At 46.3% G+C, this 24,294-nt stretch overlaps 1 protein-coding gene across 12 annotated transcripts in view; it reads right to left on the reverse strand.

The window, feature by feature from the left end:
- Positions 1-24,294, reverse strand: part of CAMK1D (calcium/calmodulin dependent protein kinase ID) — a 489,400-nt gene that overhangs the window by 34,065 nt on the left and 431,041 nt on the right. For all 12 annotated transcript variants that reach the window (XR_010113808.1, XM_055296616.2, XM_055296615.2 and 9 more), the window contains exon 6: positions 10,804-10,879. Coding sequence is in view for 11 of the 12 variants with exons in the window: in XM_055296616.2 (XP_055152591.1) it covers positions 10,804-10,879 (76 nt within the window). In the remaining variant the exon portion in view is untranslated. The remainder of the gene's footprint in view (positions 1-10,803; positions 10,880-24,294) is intronic.

The following is a 24,294-nucleotide window of genomic DNA, read 5'->3' on the forward strand; positions in this document are numbered from 1 at the left end:
AAAAATATTTGAACGTAGCAGTTCACACTGATAACTGAATAATCATTAGTTAATGGCAACCCAGAACTCTCTGTTTTAATCCAACTGGTAGAAAAGGCCATGAAGGAGAATAGAAGTGATTTTTCAAGGAAAAAGGGTGACTTTTTCCTTGTGTGGAAAGTCTTCCTCAGCCAGGAAGTCAGAGGAAAGGAGACACAGGTGCAGAGCCTAGCTCCATCAGGAAATGCGTGAGTGACACTGGGGAAATGAGTCACCCTCTCTGAGTCCAGTTTATTCTGTGAATGGGGATAACAATACCCAGTTTATACAAATATTGGAACATATGTCATGTATTCCATATGCTAATATGTATGACACATAAAACACACATAGATATACAGACAGGTGATGGATAGATATAGATAGATGACAGACTGATAGAGGTAGATGATAGATAATGATAATGAAGATAGATATAGATAGGAAGATAGACAGATGACATGGATACATAGGTAGATAGATGGATGGAAGGATGGATAAATGGATAGACAGATGACAGAAAGATGAATGGATGGATTGGTCGATGGATTGATGGGTGGATGGATGGATGAATGGATAAATAGAAGATGGATAGATGGATGGAAGGATGGATGGATGAATGGATAGATGACACATAGATGAACGGATGGATGAATGGATGGATGGGTAGATGGATGAGATGCACAGATGGACAGATGGATAGATAGATAGATAGATAGATAGATAGATAGATAGATAGATAGATACACAGACAAAAGTATGGATGGATGGATGGATGGATGGATACTAGAGATGTAACATCTGAAAGTTCCAGTGACATAGTGATCATTAAATGCTGGTTCTCACACCCTTATCCCCCTCTTCTCCTTTTCATCCCAACTCCATCTCCTCCTTCTCAGGTTCCTCCAGCTGAAAGATGCTGAAGTGCAAGGGCAGCCACATAGCATCAGGAAGAGCAATGTTGAGGTGGAGAGAGGAGCAGATGAGCCCTGAGGATTCACCTCAATGTCCCACACTCTACCCATGAAAATGAAGCAACATATTTTAAAATTTTGGGCAACGTCTCAGAACCACCCACTAACAACTGTACACCCTGACATAACCTTCTAAGCTGCTGCAGAAGGTACAGAGGGAGACGCTGACTCTGGTCATTATTCTGAGTGCTGTATTATGAACATGATGACAGAATGCACTCGACCTGCTTTAGAAGTTTGATCTTTGCATGTCAGTATTTCTGAACACTTAGCCAAGGAACCCTCAATTCTAAGAACAGCTCAAGCTTTCCCGAGAACGCTTGCTCAAAGGCATATTTGTTAAGGAATATTTTTTATGCAGTTAGGCCAAGGCGCCATAAAAGTGACCAAAACAACAAATCTCTATGTATATTACAAACTAGGCAAGCTTCAAGGCCAACCCAGGCCCAGTGGGGTCTGAAAAACACGAGCAAAATCAATCAACTCTGGGCATTCTCCTTTGGACAACAGAGTGTGTCCACATGTAGCGACCACTGGGTGGCCACTGTCTGTCCTCTGCCTTGGCACTCGGTCAATATTTAACAAATGTTTATTGAATGAATGTCTGCACCCTGTAGGAAGAAATCTGAATTGTATTCATCTTACTCTGTATAATATGACAGACTTTAAGAAATAATAAAATAAAGCAAAGCTTTTAAAAGCTGATAAATCTTTTGTACTTATTTGCAAGGCCAACTTAGTAATCAAAACAGGCTTCAGCATATTATTTGGATTTATAGCATTTAATGGCCAATGAGACCTGAATCATTATAAAAATGTAATCCAGTGATATCAGTAACCGTATATTTGATTGTGTGCATTTCCAGAGCTTTCTCCTTGTAAACTTACAAGAGAGCAGGCTGGGGAAACTAGGAATGGTTCACATATTAAACCATGCAGAGGGTGACTCCGGCAAAGTACTCATGATGAAAATGCAAGGGGGATAAATGCCTGCTGCACCCCCTGAGGTTTGGACAATGCCTTGAAAACTGAGGAGTAAGCAGATTAGGAGAAGATTTAGGGGAAAAAGGAAAGGGAATACCAGAGAGGAAAAAGGAAACCCATTCCTTAGAAAGTTGATGCACGACTGAAATTGAACACCGGCGGGGAGGAGGGGAGGGAGAATAAAACTCATCCCCAGGCATGACTAGTGAGCAGCAAAATCCACGTTTTAATTCCTGCATTAGCCAGATGGACACCACCTCAAGAAGCCCAGAGCATTTGTGCAGAGTACCAAGCCTCCTCCTAAAGGGCCAAACACATCTGCAGGAAGTTGGGAAAAAAGCACTTTCAGCGCAGCTCATTCTAACAGTGAAACTGAGTGCACACCAGGGACAAAGCAGATGAGTTAGTTCTCACGAGGGTGGATTTCACACCAAAGCACGAGGGGTGCAGACATCCAACCTGGAGGCGATTAGCACCAAGCGCTAACCGATGATGCAGAACCCATGGAGGATTTCCAAGTTCGATTTCTGCAGCTTGACTTTGCTTACTTGGTGGTTAGATTCTTCCTTCCTCCCTCCTTTCCTCCCTGGCTTCCTTCCTTCTCTCCTTCTTTTTCTCCCTCCCTCCCTCCCTCCCTCCTAGTTTGGATGGGTAAGCAGTTACGCATCTGCATAGGCTGACAATGGCCCCTGGGCAATGTCTTGCTCCCTCCATCCCACTGGCTGAGGCCTTTCACTGCACTTTCGGGGTGTCCTCCTGGCTGACTCCTCACAATGCACTTCTGAGATGGACTAGAAAACAAGCCCTTGGAACGTGGATGGCAAAGAGACCAGAAGCGGGAAGGTGTCACCGCGCACCACATGACATGGTGTTGCGTTGAGTCGTGGGCTTCTGATCAACTCTTCCAAGGATCCTCCCACCCGTGTCCTCCAGGGTTTCCCTGACTTGCTGGTGTGCAGTGGAATCCCTCCCCTCCCGGCCTCCATCTCTACTCTCTTCATCACAAATGGGGCCTGAAGCCACCTGCTTGCTATTGTGCCACTCACCGTGGAGCTGGGCATTTTCCCCCTGTGCATGCTCTTTGGTTCTTTTCACCATCTATGCCCTGCTCCTGTCCTGCTGAGTGCTGCTTCTGTGCAAATCCAATACATATTTAAAACCATAATAAAGAGCCCCTGATTCTTCCATGTGCACAGTGTCCTGCTAGGGGAATGAAAAATCCTGATAATTCAGAGACTATATTTTCCCCATCCCCAAGTTTGACATTAAAAGTTCAAAGCTCGATCAACTCCTTCAAACTCTATTTTAAACACTATGCTTCTAACTGAATGGCACCTCTTTTCTCAAACACAAACAGCACATTTTATCGTTACATAATTGAGTCTTTAGAGGATAAACCATCAATCTCTCTAGGCAGATATTGAAGACGGAGCCCTTCCCACGGCCTGGACTAGCTCTCTCCTGGCAGATTCTCACCCATCTTTCCAAACCCAGATCGCTGTCATCTATCCTGGGAAGGCTTCCTCAGGCCAGGGCAGAGTCCCAGCTCTGTTCTAGGAGCTGCCCCACCACCTCCCTCCCATTTCAGGCAGCTGGTAAGACTAGATTGTAATTTATCTGTTTACTGTCTGTCACCTCCAGCAGACAGTAGGTGCCTCCTAGGCCAGGCCGGTGATACATCCATCTCTGCATCCCCATCACACTGCCTGACACATGTTAGGCTCGATAAATGTGAGTTAAGTGAACGGATGTCAATCCCCTGCCTTCCATTCTTCAGGCTAAATATCCCAAAGCCTTTAGCTGCTATATAAACTATGGCTTCTAGGAGATGGGGTTAAGGTGAAAATAAGAGAGCACAGGAAGTAAAATGCTTCTCCACCTGGCCTGAAGCCATGCCATTCAGGGCACAAAAGTGACGGCTGTGAGCCACTACCTACTGACCTCTTGCTCTGTGGTGCCCTCTCTACCTCATGGCCTTTGAAGGCAAAGCCACAGAAGCTGGTGCATTCCACACAGCCTGAGGTCACCGGCAGGGAGTTGCTCCCCTCACCATCTAAAAGCCCGATTTCCCTCAACTGCACTGCTTGTGAAGTTTCCCCCATCACTGTTGTGTACCTCCTGCACCTGCTCTTTGACACCAGAGTATTTTGAGGGGTTAGAGGTAGTAAACCAATTGTCACAGACAATGACTCAAGTCCCTTGCCTCAGCTTAACAAAGCTGCAATATGGCCCAACTTCTGCCTGCAACTAAAGCTGCAGGGACTCACAACCCACAGGTGGCATTTAGCCATCCCCAAGAAGTTTTCTTTCTTTTGGAACAGGGTATCAGAGCAGTGGAGGCGGGTGGCCTTAGATATATTCACGAAGCCTGTGCTGGTCTCCAGGCCACCTTCTCCACAGAAGGATGATTCCACTGAGCAGCTCTTTCTATTGGCAGAGAACATGATGGGGAGACGAGGTCCTTTCTGAAAACCCTTGGAAAGCAGCCAAACTGAAATGCAATCCATGAACTAAAATCAGTCAACTGGGAATCATAACAATCAATGCCTGCTGACATCAAACAACGATGCTGGAGTGATAATGGGAAAGGGTGGGTGGCTGGTGGCTGGTCTTTAAAGCAGAAGAAAGGAGGGGTCGTAAGAACTGGTCAGTAGGGGCTGGGCACGGTGGCTCATACCTATAATGCCAGCACTTTGGGAGGATCACTTGAGGCCAGGAGTTCAAGACTAGCCTGGGCAACATAGTGAGATCCTGTCTCTAAAAAAAAAAAAAGTTTTTTTTTTTTGTTTTTAATTAGCTGGGCATAGTGGCATACTCCTATGGTCCCAGCTACTTGGAAGCTGAGGTGGGAAGATGACTTGAGCCTAGGAGGTCAAGGCTGCAGTGAACTATGATTGCACCACTGCACTCCAGCCTGGGTGACAAAGCAAGTCCCTGTCTCTAAAAAAAAAAAAAAAAAAAAAAAAAAAAAGGAACTGGTCAGCTGTGCTACCCAGCTGATAGAAAGAGCTGCTCAGCAGAATCATGCTTCGTGGATATATCTAGGGCCACCCGCCTCCACTGCTCTGGTACCCTGTTCCAAAAGAAAGAAAACTTCTGCTTTTCGTTTGGTTTCTCACGGAGCACTTCCTATAGGGGACAGAACATGTTTGTTTGTTGACACGCATATTCAATTACCTTGTGAAGCACTAACTGCAGTATGATTTAGTAAATGGATAGTCCAGTCTTTTTTTTTTCCCCTCTGAGTCTAGTTAGTGTGAATCAATTCACAAAGATGTCTGAACAAGATGAATAAACAGATCAAATTGAGTTTACAAATTTCTAAAGCCAAAATCCAGACCATGGGCCCACAGTGGCCTGAATGAGGCACTGTGGCCCACCTCACAAAGCTCATAAATATAACCAGGTGACTGTTACCCGCTGGCCACATCAGTGAACGGTCCCTATTAAAGTCAGCACTCCTCATACTGACAGGAATAACAGCCATCACGACCCCCCAGGGCTTGGGGCTCGGTGACCGCGCTGCATTCTCTTTGGGGGATGCCTAGGCTCAAGTTCTCCTTGGAACATATGTATTCCATCAAGAGCCAGCTGTCAATTGCTCAAAGGGATGGGAACTGCCTTGGCGAGGATCATGTTTTGTTTCAGAACATGGATATAAGCATGCAGATTAGGCCTTCCCTGTTCCATTCTTCCAAAGCTAATTCAGCTGCATGCACGGGCAAAACGACATTTATGTGAGCAAATTTTAAAAAGTGAGCAATGTAGAAGCTCACTAAAGAAAGCGGGGTACCATCAGCGTTTTGCCTAGAGTTTCTTTTAGGCAGAGAGGTCTGAGGTCTCCCCACCCATGGCCAAGTTCAGCCCACCCATCTGGCCTGCTCTTGTGCCTCTGACATGCCTGTTCCAATTTGGGAGTGGGAATCTCTTTAGGATCCTTCTCAGCTGCTAGCCCACATCCACGGTGTCTCCTCACAATACGCAGCATACTTGAGCATAATTTAGGCAAATGATCATTAAATCATCATTCAAAAAATGAGTATCCTTCAAGTTCTGAGAAGAAAGTCGGGCCACATGTTATCACAGAATCAAGATTGATCTGTGAGATGCTGAGGTTCATCTTGACTGAGAAAATTTGTGCCTTGGACCTTATGCTGTCTTGGCTGAGCCAAGCCCGTCACACTGGACACCAACACGCTTATCACAAAGTGCAACCCACACAGTCCTCAGCCCTTCCTGGCAGCATAAGCTATTTGAGCAAAGATGTTTTTTGCAAGTCCTAATCCCCAAAGCAAGATTCCTGGCAGGATAAGAACTCATCACATGGGTTTTTAAAAATGAGTGTCCTTGGTAGGAAAAAAATACTTCTCCTTCCAAATGATGAATAGTAGATAAATGGAGACCAAAAGAGGGCCAATTTATCAAGTGCGCACACCAGCAAGAGGAGGAATGTTTATATGGCGTGCAAGAGGCGAAAACTTGGTGCCACGGCCTGTCACGGCCACTTTGGCTGCAGTCTAATATCTCAGCGTGACAGGTTTATCAAACAAAAATAAGAGTGCTACGCTCCAAAACACTGCAGGGGCTGACCTCTTTTCCATTACAGTGGCTGGGAAGAATGAGGCGCGCCGTGCCTTCCCTGTGGGGAGGCGGCCTCCCTGGCATGCTGCCTGTTGGTCATGGACCACTCAGTGGCCTTGTGCATACGTTGTTAGATGGGAATTGGGAGACCAGGCATGGTGGACCCACGGGAAGGAGAAAGAGTCTGAGAATGAGACACACGAGTTCTGATATCTAATGCTGCTTAAATCCAGTGCCCACCTCTGACATCAACACAAACCCAGGCTACAGAACAGTCAGAGGATAGCTTCATGAGCCCTCACACAGGCCGCGGCACCCTGCTCCGGTCCTTGCCTCCCTCCCCTGTCCTGTCTGATGCTCTTATCTCTCTGCTTATCCAACCTTCTAGACCCGACTTGATGGTGCTTTTCCCTGTCCTCAATGACCACTGCATTCTGTGACCTACTATAGCCGTGCACGGGCCTCCCTGTACATCAGATCCCCAGCCTCAAACTTATCATTCTTAGTGTCAACAACCAGCATTTATTGATCACCTTCTCTATTCCAGGCACCGTGCAAAGGGTGAAACGTGGAAAGATGATACAGACTCGATGCCTCTCAACAGAGTACCAACCATCTGTATGGTGAGAAAAGATGAATTCGTAAGGAGATTAATCTACTGATAATAAAGTTGAGGCTGGTGGTTCTCCAAGTGCAGCTGTGTTATGTACTCAATCATACCCAGGATTTGACCTATCACCCATAGGAGTCGGAACATCTTACAGAATACAACTGAGATGCCAAGAGTCCACTCATTCTCTGCTTGGGACTCACAGAGCTCTGGAAGGCACCAGGGAAAACAGAAGCCCAGGCTGCCATCTTGAAGTCTGACACAGTCATGAAATTGATCTGGGACTAGTCTCTGGGGCAAAGCTAGTATGACCAGGAAACCATCAAGTAGAAACTTACCAAATTTATACTCAGAGAAATACGGCATGTCTTTGCTTAATACTACACTTGAACCCTGGTAAATACTGCAGTGTATGCGGAAATCATAAGGGTTTGGGTGCACCACTTGTCAAATCATACTCAGAAGTACGTGCCAGGATCTCTATCCTACACCTTTCCTGAACTCCACACGTGCATACACTACTCAGTGGGTATCTCCCAAGGGTCTCAAGCTTAATGTATCCAAAACCAAATTATTGATCTCACCCACCCTCCTAAATCGGCTCCTCTACCACTCCTCTCTCCTTTTTCTTAACCATCAACACAGTTATTTAAGCCAACTCCTTGGATTGAGACTTGAAGACTCCCTCTCCTTCATCCTCCACATCCAAAATATATCTGAGATCTCTCCACCACTCTCCCCATAATCACTGCCTCCCCAGGAGAAGTGCCTCTCACTGCTCCTCTGCCCAGAGCTTCCCACTCAGTCTCCACCTTCCACATTTTCCTTCCAATGCTTTCTTCAGAGTGGCTGGGATAATACTCGAATGTAAATCAGATCAGATGACACCACTGTTCAAAACCCTTCCTACTGCTCTTGGGTTAAAATCCAAACTTTCTACCCAGTCTCTCTTTGTTCTGGCACTAGGTTACTTCTTGCATGTTGCCTTCTGATGTACTGTCTTGATACTATCTCTAGCCATGCTGGCCCTCTTTCCAACATCTTCCTACCTATGGTCCATGACAGATGTGGTTAGTTGCCTACTGCCGACCTATTTTCTGCCTCCTTCTTCATTATAAGAACTGTGCTTTCACTCACGGCTTCTCCCCACTGTCAATTGCTCCACTTGGCCAACCATGACAATCCTGTTTTCTTTGCCAGTGACTGGATTAGAAAAGATACCAGACAGCTTGCTCTTCTGTACTTTTGCTACAGCATGTGAGGACACAGCAAGAAGGTGGCTGTCTGCAAGTCAGGAAAAGAGCCCTCACCAGGAAATGAATTGGTTGATACCTTGATCTTGGACTTCCAGCCTCCAGATCATGAGAAATAAATATCTGTTGTTTAAACCACATGGCACTTTGTTGTAGCAGCCTGATCTGACTGAGACATCATAGCTTAGTTTTAAATTGCTTATCCCAGTCATTCTAAGAAACATCTGTCAATATCTGTCAATATGTACCTACCCAGAGCTGTACCAATGTGTGCCCCCAAGGCTGTAACTTCAGGGAAATGATTATACAAACAAACCCAAAGAGAGTCCACAGACGTTCATGTAGACCAGAGTCATGGTTCAAGGTTCAGATAGACATAAAGGAACAAATAACCAGAAGGCCAAAAAAGGGCTACTTTCCCCAGCCCCAGGGACTGGTACCAGCTTCTCTAGACGCTGATACCAGCTTCAGTTCTTTGCAGGAAGAGGCCTGGCCTAGCGTTTATTTCCTTAGGCCTTCCATAGTCAAGCTGGATGAGGCAGGACCTCTGATAAGATTTCTAATTGAGGACTTAGAGAGCCAGGGTGAATAACACAGGGCTCCTGTCCAGTGTCTGCTTACCCAGGACAACGACCACACCCCCTGAGAAAATAGTATGCAAAATTGTGTGTGTGTGTGTGTGTGTGTGTGTGCATGCACACATGTGATTTTATGAGGGGATAAGATCCACTACTTTCATTAAATTCTCAAAAGGGTGTGAAACACACCTCAGAAGGATAAAACTGCAAAAGGTGATCCATGTCCTTTGAAAGGGAAAGCATTCTGCAAGTGCAGTATGTTAGTTTTAAAGCTCAGATGAATCTGTCCTTTTCCAATATTGCAATGGATGAAATTCTCCTGTGATAACGGCAAGAATCTACAGGCACTGTTACCTAAATCCACACTAAACTACAAATGCAGCCCAGCCGAATGCTGGAGAAAGGCCATCTGCTTCTCAGATACTGCACCAAAACCAATGTGGTGGTGGTGTAGTGGGGGGATGGAGAAGAGGATGCCACACATTGCCAGAACTTCCTCCAATCACCATCCCCTGCAGTCTTTCATGGTGTGCAGGGGGCTCTTTCTGCAAGGAAATGTTCCCTCCTTGGGGATGATGAAATGGGGAAATTCATTTCCTAGGAATTGCATAAACAAGTTGGCCTAAGCCTACCCTAAAAGTATGTTCCATAATATGCATTTGAAAGTATAACTTCTAAAAGAAATTGTAATTTAAAAATAACTTTACAGTAGACTTAAGCAAAACAAATAAGAAACAAAACTGATGATCCTGAAACAACTGCAACAAGCCTATGGCCTAGAATTGCATTTCCTGGGTTATGGAGATAAGACGTCTCAGAAGAAATGAGAAATCTAAAGGCGAAATTGAGATTTTCATTGCATTTTTTTCTCATTATGATTTCTTTGAGAGATGCACTATTTCCGTAGTGGTTTGTATCCACTAAAAAGCCAAAGTGGCACATGAAAAGAGGCTTAATTAGCCATTAGAAAAATGCAAATTGAAACCCCCAATGAGATACCACTTCACACCCATTAGGGGGCTATTATCGAAAAAAAGGAAAATGGCAACTGTTGGTGTAGATGTGGAGAAAGTGGAATCCTTGTGTTTGCTGCTGGGAATGTAAATTGCTGGTGCTGCTGCTACAGAAAACTGTATGGTGGCTGCTCAAAAATTCAATGTAGAACCACCACATGGCCCAGCAATTCCACTTCTAGATAGAAACCCCAAAGAAATGAAAGCAGGGATTTAAACAGATATTTCTACACCTGTGTTCACAGCAGCATTATTCATGATACCAAAAGGTGGAAACAACCCAAATGTCTATCGATGGACCAAGGGGATAAACAAAACATGGTCTATCCACACAACGGAATATTACTCAGCTTTTAAAATGAAAGGAAATTCTGCCCCATGCTACACCATGGATGGGCCTCAAAGATATTTTGCTAAGTGAAATACACCTGACATCAAAGGATGGATACTGTGTGATTCCACTTATATGAGGTCCCCAGAAGAGTCAAGTTCATAGAGACAGGAAATAGTACAGAGGTTTCCAGGGGCTAGGGGAGAAGGGAAAAAGAGTTTTTACGTAAGGGTACAGTTTCCGTTTGGGGTGATGGAAAAGTTCTGGAAGTGAATAGTAATAGTGGTTGTGCAACACTGTGAATAGACTTAATGCCACTGAACTGTACCCTTAAACATGGCCCTGAACTGTACCCTTAAACTGTACCCTTAAAAATGGTAAATTTTGTCTCATGTATATTTCGCCAAACAAACAAACAAAGGCCAGTAGAGGAAGAACCCAAGGCAGCAGGCAGTACTTACAAGATATAGGCAATCACCCCGATGGACCAGCAGTCAACGGCTTTGCTGTAAGGTTTCTGGGCGAGGACTTCAGGAGCTGCAGAAAGACAAAGAAAAGACACAGCCTGACAATTTACATGCCTCAGACTGAAGACAGTTTTTGGGGTCTGCTATTTGGCCTGAACTTTCAATGAGTATAAAAACTGAGTAGCTGGGCGCGGTGGCTCACGCTTGTAATCCCAGCACTTTGGGAGGCCGAGGCGGGCGGATCACGAGGTCAGGAGATCGAGACCATGGTGAAACCCCGTCTCTACTAAAAATACAAAAAATTAGCCGGGCGTGGTGGCGGGCGCCTGTAGTCCCAGCTACTCGGAGAGGCTGAGGCAGGAGAATGGCGTGAACCCGGGAGGCAGAGCTTGCAGTGAGCCAAGATTGTGCCACTGCACTCCAGCCTGGGCGACAGAGCGAGACTCCGTCTCAAAAAAAAAAAAAAAAAAAAAACAAAAAAAAACTGAGTAGACAGACATAACCCATTTTATGTGTTGGCTTTTTTTTTTTTTAAAGGAAGGAAGATTGGGTCTTGCTCTGTTGCCCAGGCTGGGGTACAGTGGCACAATCACAGCTCACTGCAGTCTTGACCTCCTGGGCTCAAGCAAACCTCCCACCTCAGCCTCCTAAGTAGCTGGGACCACAGGTGCATGCCACCATACCTGGCTAATTTTTCTTTTCTTTTTTTTTAAGAGATGAAGTCTCATGATACTGCCCAGACTGGTCTTGAACTTCTGGCCTCAAACAATCCACCCCCATCAGCCTCCCAAAATGCTGGGATTATAGGTATGAGTCACTGCGCTCAACAGGCATTTTTAACTAGAAAGAAATATGAAGACGCTACAGTATCTAAAGAATGTAAATTTAAAAATAACGAAGGGGGATGTGTGTGTGTGTGTGTGTGTGTGTGTGTGTGTGTGTGTGTGTGATGCGAGATTACTGATGGAACTCAGTCAGTCAACAAACACATAATACATGGCTATTTTATGGCAGTGCCGTACTAAGCACTGTAACTCAGATCAGGCTGACATAAAAAGAAATACTCATTCTGGGGTCTGGAGTCTGTGATGTCACCTCAAGTCAGCTCAAGGCAACATTTCTGGCCTCTGTTTAGGGCCTTCTGGGTGCTGTGGGGTCACAAAGGTGAAGCACCTCCCTGGGCCCTCCTGGAGCTGACAGTGCAGTGGAGCTCAGAGCTAAGGCCTGCCCTCTGAAATTCCTGCTTCAGGCCTGCCCCTAATTCCTTCTCTAAGGTTTGGGGAGGGTGTCAGCATGCTCACTGCATTTTCCCATCTCATCTGTGAAACAGAAAAACTGCAATTCAACCTTGCATTCTTGGTTCTAAAGCACTCTTCATCAGGAGTCATCTATGCTGGGGGCTTGGGCTCGCTCTGTACTCCCTGTTCCTGGCCTTGTGGCTTGTTCTATACTGATCCTGACTCCCTGTTCTTGGCCTTGGGGCTTGTTCTATACTGATCCTGACTCCCTGTTCTTGGCCTTGGGGCTTGTTCTATACTGATCCTGACTCCCTGTTCTTGGCCTTGGGGCTTGTTCTATACTGATCCTGACTCCCTGTTCCTGGCCTGTGGCCATCGCCCAGCATTGGCTACCCACCCACTCTGGCGACCAGCAGCGTCTGGCGTAGCTGGCACTCAGTATATGTTAGTGCAAAGAGTAGATAAACACAAGAAGAGGCAGTGAATCTGAGTAAAATCTCCTTTGCCCCCAAACACATCTGATGGCAGCGTCTTTAGCACAGACTTTCCAGAAAATTTTTAAGGATAGAAACAAATAGCTAGAGCTGACAAGGTACTTGTTAGATGCTGAGTTAGGTCTTCTTTTATGATGTATTCACTCACTCACCCCAACAATCCTTGACGGGAAGTGCTAGTAGCATGGTCACTATTATTCCCAAATTACAGGGGAGGACATAGAGGTATGAGAGGTCAGGAAAGTTGGCCAATGTTACCCAGTGGGAATGTGGCATCTACACGAACTTCCTTTCAGAAGAGACTTCACTTATATTGTCTGCCATGAACTGGGTATTGGGTGAGTCATTCACAAACGTTTTCTACTGCAATCCTTTGAACTCTGACAACTATCATGATGTGCACCTGACAGGTGAGAAAAATGAGCCTCAGAGAAGTGAAGTAACTTGTCCCACATCACACAGCTAGATAGGAAAGAGCTGAGATTTGAAACCAGGTCAATCTGATCCTTGTTCCAGCTCTTTTCACTCAAACATACTGTTTGCTAAGGTGAGAGCATCTTCAGTCTAGGCTTACCTGGGTGTCCAATCCCTGGGCCACAATGGAAGAAGAAGAATTGTCTTGGGCCACACATAAAACACACTACCACTAATAATAGCTGATGGGCTAAAATACAAGAATCGCCAAAAAGTCTCATCATGTTTTAAGAAAATTTACGAATTTGTGTTGGGTCGCACTCAAAGCTGTCCTCTGGGGGTTGGACACACTTGGAAATGAAAAGTTCTTTTGTAGAAAAACGAACAGGGAAATCCTCTCTTTCATCCCATTGACAAGAAATATATTCCTGAGCGAGAACAGGAAGGTAGACAAGCCACCGCTGAGTGCCTCTGCTTATGGCAGTGAGGGATGCACTCCACAGATAATCCCCAAAACTGGCTTTAGTCTCCAACGCCCCCAAACTTCCTATCAGATTTTTATTTTTTTTAAACAAGAGCAAAATAAATACATCTGCACATCCTTTCTTCACCATGTTCACCCTCAATGCAGCAGCAAAATGAGAGACAGAACTACAAAGTGAGGGAACTCAACCTGGGAGGGCCGCCCTTGGCTGGCTGGGCAATAGCTGACTCATCCGCCGTGACTGCTAAGAGCATATTTCTCAAGACTCTTGTCTTATGGGAACTGACAAAATGGAGCCATTTACCACAGTTAAAGTCTTTCTGATTTAGGAGGCATGCTCTCCCTGAGCTGGCACTCTGGTCCCAGTGGCCAAACGGGCACAGATGGCGTGAGAAGCAACGACATCTGCAAGGACCCTCCAGGGCCAGCCGTGTGGCCTGATGGAAAGTGTCCCTGAGGCAGAGAAGGTTCCTAGAGCAACGGCTGACCAGCTTCCCCTCCTGCAGAGCCGACAGCATGTGTTGGGAGGGCAGAGCTAAGTTAGGGGATGGAGGCGCTGGGTTCTAGATCACAAGAATCTGCAAAGCTCTTCAGCGAGCTGGCGCAGCAGCCTGGCCTGGCCACTCCACAGAGCCACATGTCAAACAACACACAGGCACTGGGAGCTCAGGGCAAACTTCAGGGCATAACCTCATGCCCCGTGCCAGGTGCCCAGAGTTGGAGGCTGTAGTGAGCTATGATCACGCCATTGCACTCCAGCCTGGGCAACAGAGTGAGGCCCCATCTCTAAAATAAATACATAAGTAAAAATAAAATAGAAGATTTCTGCTTTGGATAACAGCATGGTTGTTATGGGGGAAAGTTTTAAATTATTAACAAGTAAATATCAGGATGACAATATTGGGGATGGAGATTTACATATTTGTGTCAATAATTTGAACAAGAATATACATTTCTTGTCCTTTTTGGTGTTGTGTCTTATCCGTGTCACATCAACCAACAAAACATATATATTTTTTTGAGATGGTGTCTCACTCTGCCATCCAGGCTGGAGTGCTGCGGCACAATCTCAGCTCACTGCAACCTCCACCTCCCAGGTTCAAGCCATTCTCCTGCCTCAGCCTCCCAGGTAGCTGGGATTACAGGCGTGCACCACCACGCCCGGCTAATTTTTGTATTTTTAGTAGAGACGGGGTTTCACCATGTTGGTCAGGGTGGTCTCGAACTCCTGACCTCGTGATCCACCTGCCTCGGCCTCCCAAAGTGCTGGGATTACAGGCATGAGCCACTGTGCCCGGCCTCTGGTGACTTTCTTAATTGTGCTTGGAAACAGAAGCAGGGGGTAAAGAAAGAAGCCCAAAGCAACAGATAGACGAGAAAGGAGCACAGACAAGGAAGCTGCGGTGCCTCCTACAGCTGCTTACACAGCCTCTGAGCAAAGACTCAGCGGATGCCCTAGCCAAGGAAGACAGCAGAAATACGAGGCCACAGCCACCGCAGAGCAGGCTTCCCACCTAGGAAGCGCGGATACTCTGTGTTCTCATGAGTGCTCTATTATGCTCACAGTTCTCCAGCATCGTGGATGGTGGGAGGGAGGATTCTTTAAAAGAACAACCTCCTCTCTGTCTTCATCATCTGTTAGAATGAGGAACATACTGGCCACCATCCATTGTTCAGAAAAAGAAACAATAAAGAACATGTTTTTTTCTAGAAATCCACACATCAAGGGACACTGGCACATGACACATTTTACCCTCTATCTGGCAAATCTGCCAACACACTGGGCCATGGTGCAAGGCATGTACAGGCTGGAAAAGCAAGGGGATAATTTTTGTGCTTGGATGTTACTTGAGATGTTTAGATTCTTCTTCTTCTTCTTTTTTTTTTTTTTCTTTGAGAATGAATCTCATTCTGTCGCCCAGGCTGGAGTGCAGTGGCATGATCTCAACTCACTGCAAACTCTGCATCCCAGGTTCCAGCAATTCTCCTGCCTCAGTCTCCCAAGCAGCTGGGATTACAGATGTGCACCACCACGCCTGACTACTTTTTGTATTTTTAGTAGAGAAAGGGTTTCATCATGTTGGCCAAGCTGGTCTCTAACTCCTGACCTCAGGTGATCCACCCGCCTTGGCCTCCCAAAGTGCTGGGATTACAGGCGTGAGCCACCATGCCCAGCTGAGATGTTTAGATTCTTGAAGCCACAGACTAACTACACTTAAATAATTTTTAAAACATGAGATTCTGCTTAAATGGTAAAGTTTATGACATCAAGCATATGGTTAAGAAAAGATTCCTGGGCTACATGTAGTGGCTCATGCCTATAATCCAGCATTTTGGGAGGCTAAGGCAGGAGGATCACTTGAGCCCAGAGTTGGAGGCTGCAGTGAGCTATGATTGCCTCACTGCACTCCAGCCTGGGCAACAGAGTGAGATGCTGTCTCTAAAATAAATAAACAAACAAACAAATTAAATAAAGATTTCTGCTTTGGGTAACACCACGGTTGTTATGGGGGAAAAGTTCTAAATTATAAACAAGTAAATATCAGGATGACAATACTGACAATGGAAATTTACATATTTGTGTCAAGAATTTGAACAAGAATGTACGCTTCTTGCACTTTTTGGTGTCGTGTATTATCTGTGTTATACTGACCAACAAAATACAAATATTTTTTAACCAATTAGAGGTGGGTAAACTATTTGTCTTCTGGTGACCGTCTTAATTGCGCTTGGAAACAATCCCGGGGGTGAAGAGAGAAGTGACATGTCACCCAGCAAACAAGACAAAGCAAACTGATTTGGAAATGACATTTCCACCAACATGAAATATTTTTAAAATTGCATAATGGCACACACACCCATACCCTAAATTCTAATTTCACTTGTGATTGCTGGAATCAAGGGTCCTTTGAAACACTGTTTGAAAAAGCCCACCAAGATCACTTCAAATAGCTATTTTACATCTCACAGAAATTCGTGGAAAATAGAACGTTCTCAGGCAAATTTCAAAACTCTCCTGACAATTTGATACGGTGGCCAAACCAGGCCAAACCGTGGAGATCCACAAGGATGTTCTCTCTCCTGCTCGCCTCCTGTGACCGGCAGTCGGCTGCACCGTTTCACCAACCTCCTGGATTCACCTGGCCTTTCTATCATAGCCCCCAACCCACCCATTTTCTTGTTTCAGCTGTGGTGAGGCACGTAGCCATGGGAGAGTCCACTTCTCACGCTGATCTTTTCAGATGCCAGTTTTCCTGCCTGAGAATCAGCCGAACCTGTCAGTGTTATGTTACCAGTATTACGCCGTGTGGCAAGAACTCTGCTCTAATTCCAAAAAATCACAGCGCCCAACTTACAAACTTGCAGAAGACCAACGAGCTTCCAGACCCAGGAGGTGCCGAGCACAGTCCCTCCGTGGCCTCGGAAAGTGATGAGGGCTCTGAACTACGCAGCCACCGTTCCATCTCCTGGCCAGGGCTGCCTGGAGATACCCGAGAGCTTCCTAGTCAAGGAGAAAGCGTATTCTCTTCTGATCGTATGCAGCAGAATTCAAGCGTGATGGGCGAACCTGACAATGACTCCCTGCTGCTCCTATGCCTCCTGCAAGAGGGATGCTTTGAGTTCTTGCTTATTTGGAGCTACTGACAAAGACAGGCAGTCACTGAAAGGCTCCACGGCTCGTGTAAGATGTCCCCAGCCTCCAGACAAAGCAGGAAAGGGCCTATTCTCCTGGCCCAGCTACGACAGAAGGGACATCCTCTCAAATGACAAGGCAAAGTCCCTGGGGGCTCTGTCCGTGGCTGTAGGGAAACCCACCCACCTGGAGGTATTGAAAGGGACCTACGCAAGCCCCTCGGCAGGTCCAGCCTTCAGCATATCCCTCAGGCTTGCCCAAAGCCAGCGTTTTGGAGCTGCAGAGAGTGGGGTTAGTGTGGGGGCGGCTGTACACAGTTCACACGCATTGGGCACGATGGTTGGGTTCCCAGGTGCATTCACCAAAATCCTGTAACACAATGGTCTCCTGTGACTTCCTCTGTACCTCCAATGTTCCTTTACTGCTGCATAAATCTCACTGTCAAATCAGATTTCACGCTGCTGGAGGGCAGGGCAGAGCTCTCATCTCTACATCCTGATTGGTTGGCACTTGGTGATTCAACTGAACCCAACCTAGTCGCCACACACCATTATTTCTATGGAAAAATGTCTTCCAAATTCCATGCAACTGGGCTACAAGTCAACTTTGCTGCCTGAAATATTTTTGGTGAGTAGGTACAAGAAAAAATAACACAGGACGGGTGGGGGTGGGGAACAAATGAATTTAGGAATGGAAGCAACTGCCTGCATTAGGTAAAAGCAAGAGCAGTTTGCTAAATACCTTTCCATGAACACATGATTTCAGACAGGAACTCTGAGGAGAAAAGAGGCAGAATTCACCCTAAATCTCAGTGTGTGAATGTGCTTGTCACTCATGTTACTCTCCCTTTAAGACCTTTTCTCTGCCCGGCACGGTGGCTCACACCTGTAGTCCCAGCACTTTGAGATGCCAAGGAGGGTGAATCACCTGAGGTCAGGAGTTCGAGACCAGCCTGACCAACAAGGTGAAACCCCATCTCTACTAAAAATACAAAAATTAGCCAGACGCAGTGGTGGGTGCCTGTAATTCCAGCTACTCAGGAGGCTGAGGCAAGAGAATCGCTTGAACCTGAGAGGCAGAGGTTGCAGTGAGCCAAGACTGCCATTGCACTCCAGCCTGGGCAACAAGAGTGAAACTCCATCTCAAAAAAAAAAAAAAATACCTTTTCTCCAAGGAAGTTCGGGACTACCAGGTTTAGGGGTAAAGGGCAGAAAGAAATACTTTGTTACACGATCTCTCAGAACCTCCTCCCAGTCAGATCTTGGGTGCTATTAACTCAGCTTTCTTTGCTATTCCTGACAAAACAATATCGCACTGGCTTATTAAGTTTACACCAGTAAATAAAAGTTAAGCTCCATGTAAACCACTCAGCCTCACTAGAGTGTCCCAGGAGCCATCAGAGACCTCTGTGGAGAGATGTGGTCCTTCTCAGAGACCACGACTAACTCATGCTCTTTATAAAACTAGGTGGAGAATTCAAAATAATTGGATTTACCACAGTGAGACTCACCACCAGCCCACTTATGGAAAATTCCACTTTGCGGGAACCAAGCTACTTTATATTGATTTAGAGCAAGTATTCCTGGCGAACGGAAAGACTCGAGAGACTTCAAAAAAAAGAGTTTCAGAAACCTTTCATCTTGTTTTTAAAACAATTAAATTGCCCATTTTCCTTACCAAAGAAGAGAGAAGAACAAGGCGTAACCAAGGGGACTGAAAACTAAGACAGCAGCTGTCTTGTGGGTGTGGAGCTTGCGGTAATCAATCTTCATGCTCTTCTGAAGTAGAAAAAAATTTTCCCTTTCCCAAGCCCTGAGGACGTGCCAAGAAGCAGTTTCTGCTGAGAGGGTGGAGGAAACGGCGAAGCCCTCGCCCTCCTAGGAAGCCCGCGTTCAGGGTGCTTTGCTCACCTCTATGGAAGTCTGTGTGGCCTCTCCTCTCTGTCCTTCACACATGACCCCTCCAGTGGCTGGAGGATGGTGACACATCAGGAGGGAGCAGCCTGGGGGACAGGGGCAGTCCTTGATGCCAGAAGATAAAAGCCAACAGTCCAGAACCAGGCTGGGTGCGGTGGCTCACCCTTGTAATCCCAGCACTTTAGGAGGCTGAGGTGGGTGGATCGCTTGAGGTCAGGAGTTGGAAACCAGCCTGGCCAACATGGTGAAACCCCGTCTCTACTAAAAATACAAAAATTAGCCAGGCGTGGTGGCGCATGCCTGTAGTACCAGCTACTCGGGAGGCTGAGGCAGGAGAATTGCTTGGACCAAGGAGGCGGAGGTTGCAGTGAGCCAAGATTGTGCCACCGCACTCTAGCCTGGGCAACAGAGCAAGACCCTGTCTCAAAAAAAAAAAAAAAAAGAAAAAAGAAAAAAAAAACCCACAAACTGAAAATACTGAATTTACTCTAAATACAAGTCTGTTACCTCAGATCCAGCATGGAATCAGAGGACAGGATTATAGGCTGGGCTCTGTGCCACGGTAAACTAGAGGATTCATTATCTTGCCTATGCCTCAGTTTCCTGTCTTGATGGGCACCTGCCACTGTGTCCTAGAGTTACGCCTGCAACGAAAAGAACTGGAGCTCAATTTGGAAGAGTTGCACGTGGCCCCTCATTGTAAACAATGCCAGTAGGTATCTGCGTCCAGGGCTAGACGCTCGGATCACAGCTGGTCTTCCGGTCCTTGAGGAACTTCCGCCAGGAAGCGGGAAGAAGCGATGCTCCCCTGCTGGTGGGGGAAGGAACACCAGCTACTAAATCAAACTGCAGTGGGGTTTCTAAGAGTTTGTGATACTGTGTGTCAGAGAAGAGGCGAGAAGATTTCTTTCAAACGGTGAGAGAGAAGGATGACATTTCTACCTAGCAGTGGCCTTTTCAGAGATGCTAAACAGAATTTAAAGATCAGGAAAAATAAAATTAAGCTTTGTGTTGTTAGAACCCCAGACATACATTTCCGGGGAGAATTTGGCCTCAGTAAGAATGACATCAAGGCAAGGAGGTGATACTGAATGTGCTTGGTCAGGTCAGCTTCCTGTCAGTAGCAGAATTTGCAACAGCAGGGGTATTAAAAAAGAAAAAATTAAGACGATGAGGGACTTTTACCAGGAGCATCTTAATAAACAGCTGTTGCTTCACCCAGGTTTCCAGTATTGCAATCCAGACTGTTGGCAAGTAAAAATCAGGCTGAAACACAGGAGCATTCTCTGCCTAAAGTCTGTCTTCCATCCAAAGTCACAGAAGATGAGCAGAAGGCTTTTGGGACAGCTCCGATCTTTTCTGTTGGGATAGCCTCCTCCTCTGGTCTCTATCATCCTTCACCTAGAGCTGTCATTCATGAGGAATGAATTGCCTCTAGCAATAGATCAAGATGGCAAAAAAAAAAAAAAAAAAAATTAAATTAAAAACGTATCACCAGGCCAGGCATGGTGGCTTACGCCTGTAATCCCAGCACTTTGGGAAGCCGAGGCCGGTGGATCACCTGAGGTCAGGAGTTTGAGACCAGCCTGGCCAACATGGTGAAACCCTGTCTCTATTAAAAATACAAAGGCCAGATGCAGTGGTGTGTGCCTGTAATCCCAGCTTCTCGGGAGGATGAGGCAGGAGAATCGCTTGAACCTGGGAGGCAGAGGCTGCAGTGAGCTGAGATCGTGCTACTGCATGCCAGCCTGGGCAACACAGCAAGACTCTGTTTCAAAAAAAAAAAAAAAAGTATCGCCAAAGAGCAGCTTACCCTGATTTTTCCAGTAGCTTCGAGTTTCACCACAGGCATGAGAAGTCCCCATGAAAGCACCATACTGGTATGTAATTACCATTCTCATCTGAACTGGGACTGCTGTTCAAATGCTCCCAAAGCCAGTCATGGAGGAGTGAGGCTAAGGAACGGGGAGGGAGTAGAAGCTGGGGCTGCTGGGCTTTTGAAATGTGGGAGGGCCTTGGAACTCCGCGGTACGGAGGAAGTCAGCTGTGCCAAGGAAGGCATTTCAGAGCAACGTGGCCACAAACGGCACTGCTGTGCGGCCCCTCTAGGGTCTCCCATGGGGGCCTACCTTGTGTGTGATCACAGCGTGATGCCTACTCTGTACTTAAGTCAAGCCTTTCTTGTGAAATCTGATTAAGAAGACTGCTACAGTCATTCCAGGGTTTTGGTTTTTAATCATGACAAAGAACAAATGGAGCTACACATGCTGCCCTCCCCCTCTTTCCCACCACGACAAAACGTGACCTCCCTCCCACATCAAGTATCTAAAGAAGCAATTCCAGAAGGAAGACAAGTGCCTTAAAAACACTGTGTTCAGAGTGACTCTGTGGGGCTGCCATGTGTGGGATGGGGCTCCTCAAAGCCAGGCTGAGTTTACGTTGCCCACGTGCAATGAGTCAGTTCCATGAAGACGAGCAGGCCCTACAAGTCTCCCCACTTAGGGGGCCCTGTCCTCTCCAGCACAGGGGGTCTGGCTGCAGCCCACGGTGTGATAAAATGTTCACTGTGGGCTGTCACCAAGTAGCTGTTGAGAAAGAGAGAAAATTCTCATCTGGATGTTCCGCCTACTCATCTGTGCCCTGTATGACAATTTCTCAGTTACATAAAATCCTGTTTTGACACTAACAGTCGGAGAGGATGAGAACAATGATGTAATGCTTATAGTCACGGACCAAAATATGGTATTTAAGTGAGAAACAAATAAAAAGCAAGCTCTGTTGGGGAGCAACCACATCGAGGAGTGAACATGAAAGGACTGGGAACAGAGGCGCTATGGGGAAAGATGAAAAGAATCGAGATCACTCAGAAGACAGACGGTGGGGAGGTCCATCGACTGAATCCTTTTTCTTGGCTGTATGGAGCGAAGATGGGAAAAATGATGGCCAGTATCCTTGACACGTAGATATTTACATACCTAAGGATACCAACTCACAAGTCTATAGAAACATACAATGTTAAAACCAGAAAAAAATTTATAGGAAATATTTAGCCCAGCACACTTATTTTGTATACAAGAAACTGAGAATCCCCAAGTTTAAGTGAAAGGCGCAGGCCTCCTTCATATCTAATCAATGGCAGACAGAGGAGGACGCTTACATTCAAGTCCCCTGCCGTGACTGCCACCAACTATAGGCTGGGCGGCTGTGAGGATAGAGGTCCTTGCTCCAACACTGTGCTGGCTGGAACCCCTGGTTTCCAAGAGCTCATCATAATCCTATGCCCCACATCAACTTCTAGAAGTGCAGTGATCCCTGAATTAACACCAATCCTCTAACTCAGTGAAAAAAATACACCAAGAATGTTGACCAACTGTTCTCCATCTCCTTTTAGAGAAGAACAAGACGAAACACGTTTAAACTATTTTAGGCAAGTTAAGGCGGAGCTAGACCAAAGATGTCTATCGTGGCTTTGCACCCAACACGGCAACTAAGTTCCAGAAGGAAATGAACGATTCCTTCCCCAACAGCCTCAGGAACGTAACAGTCAGCCACCATCTAAAGCATCAAGGTGCAGTTCTGCTTCTAGACAGAACGATGGACCAGCTGTACATGTTCCTTCTTATTTCTGAGTGACGTCCGTAATGGAATAGTGTGGCTGTGGTTGTGCACTCCACATAAAATACTGCTAGGTGATGAACTGTCACTGAATAAGGCTCAAAAAAAAAATTCTCAACTAGGCACAGTGGTTAATATCTGTAATCTCCGCACTTTGGGAGGATGAGGCAGGAGGATCACTTGAGCCCAGCAGTTTGAGACCAGCCTGAGCAACATAGACCCTGTCTCTACAAAAAACTTTAAAAATTAGCCAGGTGTGGTGGTGTGCACCTGTAGTCCCAGCTCTGCAGGAGGCTGAGGTGGGAGGATCACCTGAGCCCAGGGGATCGAGGCTGCAGTGAGCTATGATCATGCCACTGCACTCCAGCCTGGGGGACAGAGACCCTGTCTCTTGAAAAAAGAAAAGATAAATATAGAAAACAGGCCATCCACCACCAAATAGGAGTTTCTCATCTGTCTCGTCAATTACGTGATTGATATGGATGTTTTCTGTCACTTACTACTGATGTTCAGTGATTCAGATATTTTAATTAATGCAGCTGAGCAGGCAATATACATAATTTTACTAACTGCCTTAGCTCTGACTTTTATCTCTTATTGCCAAGACCAAGGGGAATGTTATACTTGACTTAATTAAATGGATTCCCAATCCCGGTCAATACCATACTGAGAGCCATCATGGTATTCTGAGGAGCCACTTTTCACCAGATGGGCCCATCGTTTCTCCTAAATGATCACCAAGTACAATTCCGCCAGCCCTCTCTCCAGGCCCAGTGAGTCTGTTCATTTCTCCCAGATCCTCCAAGAAGCAGCCCATGACTCTGGGCCTCTGCTCCCCATGCCTGCTCTGCACCTGTGACTCTCCTTACTTCTGCTCAAGTCCTACCCTTCCTCCAAATCCACGTCCTCCAGTTTTCCCCTGGTCATTCCAACCCTTGTTGATCCCTTGCACTCCTGTATTTTTTTAGAGATGGGGTCTCACTCTGTTGCCCAGGCTGGAGTGCAGTGGTGTGCTCATAGTTCGCTGCTGCCTCAAATTCCTGGGCTCAGGTGATCCTCCTGCGTCAGCCCCCTGAATAGCTGGGACTACAGGTGTGTGCCACCACACCCACCTACTATTTTTTTTAAAGAGACGGGGGTCTTACTATGTTGCCCAGGCTGGTCTCAAACTCCTGGATTCAAGTGATCCTCTCACCCTGGCCTCCCAAGGTGCTGGGATTACAGGCATGAGCCACTGTGCCCAGCCTTCACGCCTGTATTTTAATGTTGCTTCTGAAATACACTGCCTCACATGAATCTGTGTGACCCGTCTACCACAATCTACTGGAGAACCTGTTGGTGTTAGCAGAGCCAGCCCTATGAGCCGCCCACATCTCAGTGTCATGGATGGAGATGCCCACTGTCTCCCGCTATCAGTGAAGTGATGTGCTGCCTCCACAGGCCACAGTCCTCGCAAAGGGTGTGTACAACCCAGGCAGCCACCACATGTAAGAGGGTGAAGTTCAAAGTGCTTATAGTCCTCTTGCCTCCTCCTAAGGCACCCTGTGCACTGGGATACTTGGGGGAAAAGCACCATTTTCGATTTCATTGTTAGAGAGCTCATTTAAATTGAAGTCATAGCTTCATGCTGGCAGAATCAACTATTCAGCTGAATAGTCATTTAGATAGTAATCAAACGGTGATTCACAAA

Source organism: Symphalangus syndactylus, chromosome 10 (assembly GCF_028878055.3).
Source record: "Symphalangus syndactylus isolate Jambi chromosome 10, NHGRI_mSymSyn1-v2.1_pri, whole genome shotgun sequence".
Lineage (NCBI taxonomy): Eukaryota > Metazoa > Chordata > Mammalia > Primates > Hylobatidae > Symphalangus > Symphalangus syndactylus.